General features: G+C 52.0%; 2 protein-coding genes across 7 annotated transcripts in view; one reads left to right on the plus strand and one right to left on the minus strand.

Annotated features, from left to right (window-relative positions):
* B3gntl1 (UDP-GlcNAc:betaGal beta-1,3-N-acetylglucosaminyltransferase like 1) overlaps nt 1–1,955 on the plus strand; it is a 111,258-nt gene extending 109,303 nt beyond the window's left edge. For all 6 annotated transcript variants that reach the window (XM_074044812.1, XM_074044813.1, XM_074044814.1 and 3 more), the window contains one exon: nt 515–1,955. Coding sequence is in view for 2 of the 6 variants with exons in the window: in XM_074044814.1 (XP_073900915.1) it covers nt 515–568 (54 nt within the window). In the remaining 4 variants the exon portion in view is untranslated. The remainder of the gene's footprint in view (nt 1–514) is intronic.
* Tbcd (tubulin folding cofactor D) overlaps nt 1,439–12,384 on the minus strand; it is a 147,113-nt gene continuing 136,167 nt past the window's right edge. The window contains exons 33-39 of the mRNA XM_074044806.1: nt 11,916–12,037; nt 10,294–10,371; nt 7,379–7,468; nt 6,555–6,642; nt 5,675–5,784; nt 4,013–4,097; nt 1,439–1,696 (exon numbers count right to left, since the gene is read on the minus strand). Coding sequence (XP_073900907.1) covers nt 1,664–1,696; nt 4,013–4,097; nt 5,675–5,784; nt 6,555–6,642; nt 7,379–7,468; nt 10,294–10,371; nt 11,916–12,037 — 606 coding nt within the window. The 3' untranslated portion in view covers nt 1,439–1,663. The remainder of the gene's footprint in view (nt 1,697–4,012; nt 4,098–5,674; nt 5,785–6,554; nt 6,643–7,378; nt 7,469–10,293; nt 10,372–11,915; nt 12,038–12,384) is intronic.

Below are 12,384 nucleotides of genomic sequence, written 5' to 3' on the forward strand. Positions count from 1 at the left end.
GCAGGTGGCCCCAAGTTTCCTTTGTACCTTCTGTTCCTGTGCTACCTTCCTGCTGCTCTGTGGACTCATTGGGCCTGCTCATCTTTGGCCAGGCATGTGCTGTTGTCCCCGGGGCTCCTTCCCAAATGCACTTTCAGAGAACTTTCCTGACCCCACTGCTCCACTCGCCACACTGGTCCTCACTGGCCATGTCCACCTGGATGTCATGAAGCTGTAAGTAGGAAGGGCTCCCATTGACCTAGGAGCTCCAGACACACATTGTGCTGCTGGAGAAGGTTCCTGGGCCACCAGGTGTCTGCAAGGAACAAGTATCTGGTGAGGGATGGGATTCCACCCAGATGTCTGGTCAGGGGACATGGCTTTTCCTTGAATCACAGTTATAAGGAAAGTGGAACTGCTTTGCTAGGCCAACAGGTCTATAATTAACTGACCCGTCTCTGGGTTTAAAATGCTGTCTCCTCTGGAATTGATGTTTTTAAATTACACTAAAACCAGTTCATTCTGTTCTCCTCAGAAGCCGCCTGCCTCTCCCCAGCAGACCGGACAGCAGAGCCTTTCCCACACGTGAACGTGGCTACACCTGGTTCATGAAGAGCCCAGATCACAGTCCAGGAGGGAGGCATGTGTTGCAGCTAGAACAAAGAGTCAGAACCCCACTCACATGCCCAGGCTCCTCCAGGGCTGAAGGCCACTGGTCACAAAGAAGTCAGAGGCCTGGTGGCTTAACCCAGGCCTAGAAAGTGACTCCTCAGAGTTGGCAGATTGTACACCCTAGAGCCTGACTCCCCTGAGCCAAGTGGCTGAACCCCATGGATATGCCCCAGCCACCCTGAGGAGCAGGCTGCTAAATTGAGCAAAAGGTTGTCGTCATAGTCCTGGGCTCATAGCTCTGATGTGGCAGCATTGCCAACTCTCCTGCCACCATTCCTTCATCCAACCTCAGTGGCCCAGAGAGGACACTTGCTCTGGGACTGCTTGGCCACCCTTCCCAAGCAATGACATGGTGAGACCCAGGGCTGCCATAACAGGACAGATGAGCAGGAGGAGCTTCCCTTAAGAGGCCCAGTATCCATTCTGCACAGGTGTGAAAAGACACAAAAAAGGCACAGGCAGGAACAGAAGAGTCACACTGTTCAAGGGGACATGCTGTATTCTGCCAGTCCCTTACTCAGACCTCTGTAAAACAGCTGGGCTGCATGCCTGGCTGTCAGTGGTCTCTAAAGCACACATGTGGGGGACAGCTGCCCACACCTGCCACCACAGCTTGACAACACCACCATGCAACTTACCGTCATCTCAGTGGCTATGACCAGCCCTGCCCTGCTCCCTAGCCCCACCAAAGCCTCCAGAAAGAGGGGAAGCCCATCACCTCCTCCAGCCCACAGGGTTCTCCCAGCCCCCTCACGCATCAGCCCTAGAGAGAGGCAGAGGCAGGAACCACTTGGTACAGGATTTTATGGGCAGTGCATTGTGTTAAGGCAGAAGCATACAGAGCAGTGTGTGCACATGATGAAATGCCACTGCCTGGTGACGGCCTCCCAGGCCTGGCAGCAGGTGCACCAGCAGCCATACTTCGGTCGACACAGGCCACGTAGCACCAGGTTTCCGTGCTGCTGTAGCGTTCAGTGCCTCCCTCTGAGCTGGACATTCAGCCATAGGCCACTCAGCTCCCAGGACTGGCTTCAGTGACTGTGGGCTGTGGGAGAGACATGAGTGTTAGGTTGGTCAGTCTTGCCTCCTCATCCACCCCCAGCCTCTGGCCCCTGTGTGGGGAGAAATGCATGCTGTGTTCCTGCAGAAAGCCACATCCCAGACCCTGGGAGCCTGAGCCACGTGGAGGTGGCTCTGTGGCCTCAGCTTTGTCTGGGCAGTGTCACTAAACTACTCTCCTTAGCTTCATTCCTGCATGTTCAAAGTTTCCCTAATGAGAACATAAAAAGCACATTTAATTTGTACATCTGATGTGTTCACACTCTCTCTAAATAAGGACATAGGTGAGACTGCGCCACAGCAGGTAGCCCATCGTCACTGCTCCTGGAGGTGCTACTTGGAAACCTCTAGGTTGGTGTCCACGCCCTATATAGACACTACTGCTCCAGTGAGGGAGAGGCTCGGGCCTAGGGACTCAGTCCAGCACATAAGGGAGGCAAGGAAAAGGAGAGAATTTCCTCAGAGATGTCAAGTGCCCACAGGGCTGTGCTGAAGGTCAGGGGAGGAGCAGACCCAACAGGAAGCCAACTCCAGCCGGAAGGCCAAGGGGTAGAGGTGGCACCAAGCCACTGCCTGACTCCTGCAGACTGTGATTATTAAGAAAGAGGGTCATCTTCAACATAACCACAGACAGACGGCAGGAGAACTGTACAACAGGTTAACAGAAGGGGAAATGAAAGGAGCACCAGGAAGGACATAGACCAGCCACAGCTCGAGGATAGAAGCTGACTGAACAGTTATAGAATGCTCCCCACACTATTTTGCCCTCACCAGCTCCAGCATGAAGCTGGGGTCTGGCTCAGAGAGCTGCAGGACTCGGGCCCTTCAGGAAGACAAGAGTAGAGACAAAATGGAGCGGAAGGAACCGAAAGCCCCTGGGACCAACACCACAGTGAACATCAATAAAGCGGCTCCATCCAGAGACATCTCGCCAAAACCACTTAGCTCACACCTGGCTCCCAAGGAAAACTACGGGATGTGCCAAGAAACAGCACTACCGACAAACAGAACAAGCATCAGACAGACTAGATGCAGGCTGTAAATTGAAAACAGCCCAGGGGGTGCAATGAGGTGAGTGGGAGCACAGAAGCTGGGACAGAGCAGAGGCAGGAATCCGAAGGCAGTGCCTATCGGTGAGGAAGGCCTTGGACAGCTCGACTCAGCCAGCATGGAGGGGGGCAGGAACTTCCCAAACTGAGATGCAGAGGGAAAACATCAGAGGCTGAACCAAGAGCAGTCACAAGGAGGTGAAACAGCTCTGCTCTGAGACAAAGGCCAGGAAGCTGCAAGGGGCAAATGAGCCTGGCCAGGGTTGGAGGCCTGGGTTCCCTCCACCTGGACACAGCAAAGGCAGGCAAGCCTGGCAGGCGAGTGCAAACTGACACACTGGTTCTAAAAGTTCAAGAAAAGCTGAAGGGCCAACAAGACAATCTTGGAGAGAAGGAAACAGGAAGGCACCATCAACATGCCTTCTCCATCTCCATCAGACACACTGAGCCTGGCTTATGGAGGGACAGAAAGATCCAGGAAACATAGATAGAATCCAAAGAGCCACACACATGTGGCCACCTGACAGGTCAGTGGTGATGACGTGCTCGGCCCAGAGCAGAGGGGACACGGAAACACAGCCTAACCCGTCCACAACAACCAGTCCCAGGCGGACTCTGAATTTCTATGAGGAAACATCAGACCACCTGCGTAGGTAACCTGGGAGGAGGCAAAGATCTGAGACAGTAAAAGAAGGGGAAGCAGCAGCTTGAATGTGCTTGGTTCAAAGGTGAAAGGAGCCTGCGGCAGATGTCTGCCCCGTGCAGAATACATGACAGACCCCACAGATAGAGAACGCAGGAAGAGGTCTGAAGGGCACCAATGACAGCACTGAGCCTGCATACTGTGGACACCCCAACCCCTCCAGTGACAACCTGGAAAACGGGACTCAGAGTGGAAGGTGGTGAGGATGGACATGGGCACAGGAGCCAGGCCTCCCTCCCACATAAGGAAGGAAGGATCTGTCAGTCTAGAGGAGGGAGGAGCTGGGGCAACATGAATCCTCCAAGAGCTGCAGACCTGGCAACCAGCAGCATGAGGACACAGAGATTGCCCAGGCCACCACATCAGCATGCCCAATGGGACCAGGGAAGACGTGGGCAGTGACAGGAGAGGGACAGGCCATGTGGACACACTGACTGTAACAAGCTGACCCGGACTGCGGGTCCTAGAACATTATGGACTCCAAAGCTCAAGAGGTAGACAGCATCAGCACCACATTGTCCCCACAGTGCTGGGCAGTGACAGGGATTACCTTGGGAACTAGCTGGGGTCTGGGCACTCCAAGAAGGTCACACAAGCGATTCCGCCGCTCTCTTACAACTGGCAGCTTCTCATCCCTAAAGAAGAGAGGAAGGGTGAGCCACATACCCGCGGATGTGCCAAGTGTGGCACAGGCTCCATGCCAACTCAAGACACCAGGCGAACCTACAGCCTGAGGAAGATGTCTTCACAAGGGCTTTACAGAAAGGTGTGCATGGGCTTTATTGTGAGGATTCCAGAAGCTTTACTTGAATTGGAATTCAGCCATTTACTGCTTTCATTAAAAACAGAACTATCCAACATGTTTTTCTGTTGTGACACAAGAAGCTGTTTTTAAAGACTGGAGTTATTTTAACAGAAGAGCCTCCCCCGAGCTCCACCCTCAATGGAACAGAGAGCAGACCCACCCAGGTGTCCCTAGTGTCGGCCACTCATCTCTTGAGTGCCCTTGTTCAAGCTGTTTTAGATTTTGCCCCACAGCAGGCCTCACAGGTCTCAGAAAGCAGGACAGATGAGAAAGGGTAGCCCTGGTGCCATGCTGTGACCACCAGCTCCTCCAATGTCAGAAGGCGGCTGAGACAGGTTCCTGCTGAGGCACAAAAACGTCCACCCCTGCAAGTCCAGGAGACCTCAAGGAAGCCCTGAAGCCCTCTGCCCTTCCAGGCCCTCACAGGTCTTGTCCAGGCAGGAGGCTGCATCCTGGCCTGAGACCTTGGGGAGGCCACTGTTCTGAGGGACACCTGTGGACATACCACATAGCCTATCCCAACAGTCCTGCTGCCAGTGTTCTGGGGTCAGCATGTCATCTTCCTCATCAGAATAAGAAGGGGCAGAAGCAGCTCCTCAGCCCACCTAGCTGCATGCATGTGTATCTAATTGTGTGGGCAGCTGGGCACATACGTGATAGCATGTGACAGTTGTGTGCACACAGCTGCATGTGACAGCATGTACTTGTACGTACAGTCTCTGGATCACAGGAAGCATCACCTAAGTGCTTGTTGGGACTGCCACAGTCCCTGTTTGCAGCTGCTTCCAGCCCCAGACCTTGGCCCAGGCACCTGTGCCCCACACTGTCAGCCACTCTCCCACTCTCCATATACCCTGACTGAGGCAGGGGTGGGCTTCAGGGCAGACAGGGACATTTTCCTGCACCCCTGACTTCTGAGACATGTCCCCAGGGCCTGTCAAGGCAGAGCAAAGGCCACAGGACCCTCGTGGTGGGAAGAATAGGGGCAGCAGCTGCTGTAGCCACCTAATGCCCACCCACATATACTGGCACTCACGTATCCCTAACCCAGGAGCAATAGCTTCCCTGCATTTCTGACACTCTGAACCACTAGGGGGGCTGTTGTTCCCCAGTGTCAGTACCAGTGGCACACAGACGGCCATGTGCCCAGCTGTAGAAAAAAAGCCACCAGCCTCTGACAAGCAGGGGGCTTTCACTCACAACAAACTCCGGGAGGAAAAACAATTTCACACTGAACATTTTCCCATCTGAAGCCCCAGGAGATGCCTATCTCCTGGCCATGGCCCTGTGTGAGGCCAGAGTTCTCCATATGAAGGCCAGAAGCCAGCCATCAAGGACTAAGAACTCCCCCTTTCTCCTCAAGAGGCTGTGAGGGAACAGTACCAGGCTTAAGCAGACCCCACTTACCAGGCTGTGTCACTGAGCACAGCCATGACTTCTTCCAGGACGTCTGCATCCACCATGTCACTATAAGTGAGCACCATCTCGTACACCTGGCTCGCTGCAGCCTTCCGGATCTGGGGCAGGAACAGAGCACATCAGTAGAAGGACATACCATCACCCCCAGGGAAAATGAGGGTCCTGCAAAGCCCCAAAAATGGAGGGAGCTGACTACCCTGATTCAAAAAGACCTCAGCTACCATGGAGTGTGTAGCAAAGAAGAAGACCTTCTGCTGGCCCCACAACCCTTGTTAGAGAGCAAGATGGGGACTCCCGCAGGCTGGGTCATTCCACCAGGAAAGCTGGCTCGCCCACTTTCTTTCTCTGTGTCCTGTGATACCATGCTTTATGGGGTCTCAGAATCCCTTTACTTGCCCCTGAGAGTTTGCATTTCTGATGGTTCCAAGCTGGATCAGCTGTGGGTCCTACCACTCCACCTCAAAAACCACTGTACTTCATGAAAATTACTTTCACCTTTTATGAAGTCCTCACCTTTGGTCATTTAAGGAGCTCTTTAGGAAAAGAAGTGCTAGGAAATATAACCCTAGCTGGTGCAGAGCTCTGTCCCTGGGGTGGGTGAGTTCCTTCAGCCCGAGACCTAGAGTCCTAGAGCTGGGCTGGCAGGGCCTCCCCCACCACCTTGCTCAGTGCCAGCAACTGTGGGCAGATGCCCATGTTCTGGTCCATACTAACAGGCAAACTAACCTAGGACCCAGGTTGCCTCACACCTAGAACCCTTCTCCCTAGCCTGTCATGCCATTCTGCCTGGACTTCTAAAGGTGCACCTACACAGTGTTCATCTGAGCAGGCCTGCTGGTGTGGACCTGGGTCCTAGGCAGACACTCACCACTGGGAACGAGTGGCAGAGGAGGAGGAATAGCTGCAGGAGGACCTTCTTCCTCACGTCACCGCAGAACTGCACCATCCCACAGAGCCTGCAGGAAAGCCAGCAGGGTGACGTGAGGCTGTACTGCACAGCTAGCCACCCAAGGATTTTTCAGCCAGCTGGGAAGCTGAGGCCCACAGGCGATCTGGAAAGAGCACGGCAACAGGCCCAAAGCACTATGTGTGCCTGTGTGCACACCTGTGCGTTTGTGGGCCTGCATGTGCACATCTATGCATTGTGTACTAGCGTGTGCATGTGCCTCTGTGCACACCTGTGCAATGTGTGCTGGTATGTGAGTATCACACAGTGAAAGCAGGCTCTGATCTTTGATATCCTCAAAGATCAGCAAGGTGCCCAACTTCCCACAATGATCCCTGGCCCTTAGGTGTCTGTGGGCCCATAAAGGTGTCTGACCAAAGGCCAGTATGTCCTGGGGGACCATCCACCTGAGTTCTGAAGATTGAGGTACCTGAGACAATCAGTGTGTGTCAAGAGAACTGCATTTGCCTCAAATAAGGATGGCAGCTGGATGCACACTCCCCCTTCCTGTCATGACTTCCCCTGCCCACAGGGAGGGATTGCAATCTGGCCACTTCTGGCGGTACCCTCTTTAGTTGCCACTGCTGATAGCACCCCTGGGGTATTCTTACCTTTTGTTACCATTGTCTTAAATAGACATTAGAACATGTGATCTTAGACAGTTTTGTGATTAGAACTACACCTCCCACCTGGAGCCACCAAATCCCTTTCATTGGCTGCTCAGGCCAGAGGCACTTAAAACTCACACTGAGATGCTTGACAGAAGTTTCTGGATGTCTTTTGACTTCTTGATTTCTTCCTTACAAAGCTCAAGCAGCTTCACACAAAAGTGGTGGCTGGAAGAAAAGTACATTGTTCTAGAGTAGAGCTTCCACAGCACACAGCATCACATTAGCTGCCATCACCAGGTGACCACAGGGCCAAGTGACTGACCTCAACAGAAGAGACCCCACCCAACAGGTGCCGTGGCATTGAGTGAGACCATGTGGTGGCCCAGGTCACAGGAAGGAGGACAACTGAGCCTTAGCTAGCCCCTCTACCTTCACCTCTCCCAGTGACCTGAGAACTGCTGTACTTCTGGGTTGGTCCGTGACAATAGCTCCAAGGCCAACCCATCTGAGGAGAACACTGCTGTCCCCTGGATGACGTGGCAAAGGTGGCCTTGCCCCAGGACACTCAGAGGTCCCCACCCTTCTCTGACCTGGCTCCCTCCAGCATCTCTCTAGCTTCCTAAAATGCTTGTTGGAGACCAAGTGACCATGGTGTTGGTGAGGGCTGTGGTCCCCAGCCTGCATGAGGGCTCAGCATAGCCACCAGTGGCCGCTCTTGAGAACACAAACATCTGATTCTGCTATCTCTCTGTTTCCATGTGGCTCTGTCAGGGACCTTCCAGGTCTACCACAGCTCCCTGGTCCACAAAGACCCTGTGAATTCACACACCAGTGGTGCTCTGAGGACTCAAAGCTCAGCCACATGGCACAAGTGTCCTCTGCAAACAGCTTTTAGGTAAAGCCAGCAAGCATCACCACCAGCAGGTCTTACCAGGGGTCCTTTCTGGGAGAAAGAAGATGATGGGGAAACCTTAAAATACAGCAATGAGACAAAGGTAACAAAATGTAGATAATTTGGGCTTGGGGGCATAGCTCAAGGGGTAGAGTGCTCAAGGTCCTGGGTTTAATCCCAGTACCAAAAAAAAAAAAAAAACGGTGGGGGGAGGGGCACAGATGATTCAAAATAAACAGAGAAGAATAAATGGAAATAATATGTAACTCAGAGGGGAGTCAAACTCACATGTTCTAATATCCTTGGCATTGTCCAAGAAAGGCAGAATTAAAAATAAGAATTTGGTAAGTCAAGGATGTGCTAAAAGTTTTAATTCCTAGGATAACCACTAAGAACACAGAAAAAGAGTGAAAAGCCCCAAACAGATACACAAGGAAAATGGAATGATAAAAATGATTCCACTCATCAAATAGAAAGTGGCAGAGGGAGAGAGGGAATGCAGAACAAACAGAAAAATATATCTAAGTGGCAAATTTAAAACCAAGAAGATTAAAGGACCCAGTTAAAGATAAAGCTTGTCAGATTAATTTCCACAAAACTACATACGCTGCTAATAACTGAATGTAAGTAAAAGTGTACAGTCAGAATAAGCAAGATAAGACAAAGGAGTGTGTAAACAAAGTATTTCTCCAGCGTGGAAAGGGCCATTTGAAAATTAATATCCCACTCTAGATCTGTATGCACCAAAAATACAGTTTCTAAACCCATAAAGCAAAAATTGACAAGATATTAAGAGAAATAAAAAGAGCTATAGCTCTTTTTACTTTTTACAAAATGTATTCTGAAATTTTTAAACCAAGAAAACACGTGTTAAGCTCTTAGGCAGGGTATTTGCCAGATCATGCAGAATGGGAAAGGGTTAGCATCCACCAACCAAGCTGGGTGTGCCTGAATGCGGAAGTGGTTCCAACAGCAGATATGAGGTAATCAGTGGGCCACACTAACAATTCAGAGGGGAGCATCCAAGGCATCTCGCAAAAACAGATCCTTTTTCACCCAAAATAGTCAAAAACGGAACGAAACTCATGAACCAGCAAGGCGAGCCTGCAGCCGCCATGCCTCCTACAGCCCCGGCTGGGTGTGCAGCATATACAGGTTCTCAAGGCAGAGCAATGAAGGCCGGGGGCACCTGGGCCTTGAGGGTTCACCCAAGTCCTGGTTAGCATGTGAGCACAAGGACACTGCCCAAAGCCAGGGAAAGAACCACCCAAAAAAGATGACAGGAAAGCTCCAACATAGCTCCCCCCTAGCTGGTACAGAAAGCTCAGAAACCAAATGGCAGTAAGTAGAGTCTAGGGGGGTTGGGGAGAAAAATCAACCTAAGAACCCAGCTGTCTGAATCCCTCAACAGTTTAAAAAGTAAGCTCTAAAAAGGTCAGACTGTTTCCAGGTAACTGTCCCCATAGATGCTCAAGAGTCCTCATGAAATATGGAAGTCCCCAGCCCAACCGCATAGAATTCACCAGGTTTTCAAAGCAGCAAGAAAACATGCCCACGTTGGCTCATTAACTCATGAAGCTGGCCCAGCACCAGACTGTCACAGAGCTCAGGGATGTCACCTGGTGGTGGGGACTGCTCATGTACAGGAGGAGCACCCATCCCATGCCCTGGGCTGCACCAGCCTCAGTTCACCTGCGGTGGGCACAGGCACTGCACCTGGGCCCTGTTGCCTCACGGCCCCCTGCTCTGCTGCCCCATTCCCCTCCACCATCCAGCCATGCCCTTTCTCACCTCTCAGGCTCTAGCAGCTTCCAGAGCAGCCCTGACACAGGGGACACCTCATCTTCTCAGGTCTATCTTCCCACCTGGACATGAGGTGCCTCCCCACCTCACCCCACCCACCAATGCCTGCTGACTAGGTTTGCCCTGAAAAGTCATCTCTGGATCCTGAGCTCCTGATCTGAGTGCTGTGTCTTTAAAATGTGAGCTGACCAAGCATAGTGATGCACATCCTCCGTCCCAGCCACTTGAGAGGCTAAGGCAGGAGCATCCCGAGTTCAGCACCAGCCTGGGCAACTCAGCAAGACCCCATGTCAAAAAATAAATGAAATAAAATGTGCCAAGCTCCACAGACAGGAAGCCCTGAACAAATACTCACTTCTCCTCAGTGGTGAAGATGTCGAAGCACCCGTTGGCCAGCAGCTGGTTCAGCATCTTCAGCAATGACACGGACACCCTGAGAGGAAAGGATGAGTGAGCCTTGAGACCAACACCAAGCACCCAGGTAAATGGCAGGCACAGCTGCTGGAGGAGAATGGCTCCTTCCTACAAAGTCGACTTTCCAGATGGATTGGAAGTGAGACAGTCCCAGACCAAACCCTGGCACAAGACACTGGAAACGGACAAGCCGGTGTTAGAACTTATACAGAAACACCAAGGAAATGCCAGCATGACCGTGGACAGTAAGGACAGAGTGGGAGCTGACAGTGCTCATCTCAGTTGCTACATAGCAGCTGGTGGTCAGAACGGGCTCCTGCTGCAGAGATGCACAGACGGCTAGGCATTGAGTCCAACATCAGGTTTGACAAGATGCAAAAGCAACACGTGGACAGTCCAACAAATGGTGCTGAACAACCAGACATCCATGTTCAAAATTAAAATAAGCATGCATCCGCAGTGTCCAGACCCTTCCCCATAGAGGACAGGTGCATGTGGAGATGGCTTGCACCTCAGGCACCAGGAGTACAAACAGATACACTAAGCACCCAACAAGATGGCCACCTGAGAGGCTGACCACAGCAGTGCTGGGCAGGGCATGGAGCAGCTGGAACTCATGGTGCTACCATGGCAGCACAAAACACTCACTCACTAACATGTAACCTAGCCCTTTCCACTGCTCAGTGTTTACCTGAGAAGAGGGAACATGCATCCAGACAAGTCCCTGTGTTTCCACTGAGGCTGTCTATAAGGCCCAGATGCAGATGGCTCCGAAACCCAGACAGAGGAGTCCATTCCCAGCTACAATAGGCTCAACTGCAACAAGAGGCACAGGCCAGCAAACTGACTACGCTAACTGACATGAGCCCTGAGAACACACTGCCTGGCTCCATCTACATAAAATTCCACAAAATGCAAACTCAGTCTCTGCCATGGCAAATCAGTGGGTGCTGGGGTGGGTGTTAGGGAGGACTCCGGGGGGTGGGAGGAGACCTCCAGGTACACACCCCAGCACACCACACTACATGCTTCACGTGTGTTCATATGTGATTTCTTATGTTTAATACATCAACAGTGGTGCTTATGAACAGATAAGAAAAGATGACTAAAGAGAGGTCCTGGTTGCTGATGGCTAAACTAATCTTCCCTTGGCCAGGTGGCTGATAAGGCCCCATGAAAGGCACATCAGCCAGAGTTCCTGTCATTTGCATATTCCCAGAGAGTCACAGGAGAACAGTCTCAATTGAAGGACAAAGCCCATAGTCTCCACCTCCACATAAGAGCAGTTACCAAAATCCTGAAGCCAAAGATTTCTAGAAAGCAGGTACTAACTTCTCAGGAAGACATCCAACCTCCTAGACAGAGGCCACCTTCACTTCACTTAGGGTTCGCCTGTGGCATCTCCTTCCTGTGCACACAGTCATTCCCTGTCCAAGGGCTGGCAGGGAGAGGCCTCAGAAATGGTACCGGCCAGGACTCAGGGGCCCAAGCAGTAAACCCGCTCCACCCTGCTACTTGGAATTAATGTGTGTCCTGGAAAGAGAGGAGAGAGGTGCTACTCACCTGTCGTTCAAGAGGTTGTCCTCAAAGACCTGCAGAAGGGTCTCACTGAAGTTCCCCAGGGCCTGCGGATCACTCTGAATTCCCTTCACATACTCAAAGAGGCTCTGCGTGGAATGCCTGATCTGTGACACCAAAAAGTAGCTTTGTGAGGCAGCCAGTTTCCCACACACACACACTACCCTGAGGCTGACTATAGTGAAAAATGTCACTGCCAAATGGAGACAACTCTGACCTACTAAGTCCCAAGCATCCTGCAGGTGCTCAGCTGCTGTGGCAGCATGTGCATTGGGACAGAACCCCAGAAAGCAGCAGTGCAGCCTGAGCCCAACACAGTCACACTTTGCCCAGGACACAACTGTGGGGCCACTATGTAACACCAGGGCACCAGCATCACAAGTTCCACAGCTCAGCACAGAACCTGGATAAGACTACACCACTGTACGCAGGGATCAAAGACCCTAGAGACTAG

The sequence above is a fragment of the Castor canadensis genome, chromosome 11, assembly GCF_047511655.1.
Source record: "Castor canadensis chromosome 11, mCasCan1.hap1v2, whole genome shotgun sequence".
NCBI classification, from domain to species: Eukaryota; Metazoa; Chordata; class Mammalia; order Rodentia; family Castoridae; genus Castor; species Castor canadensis.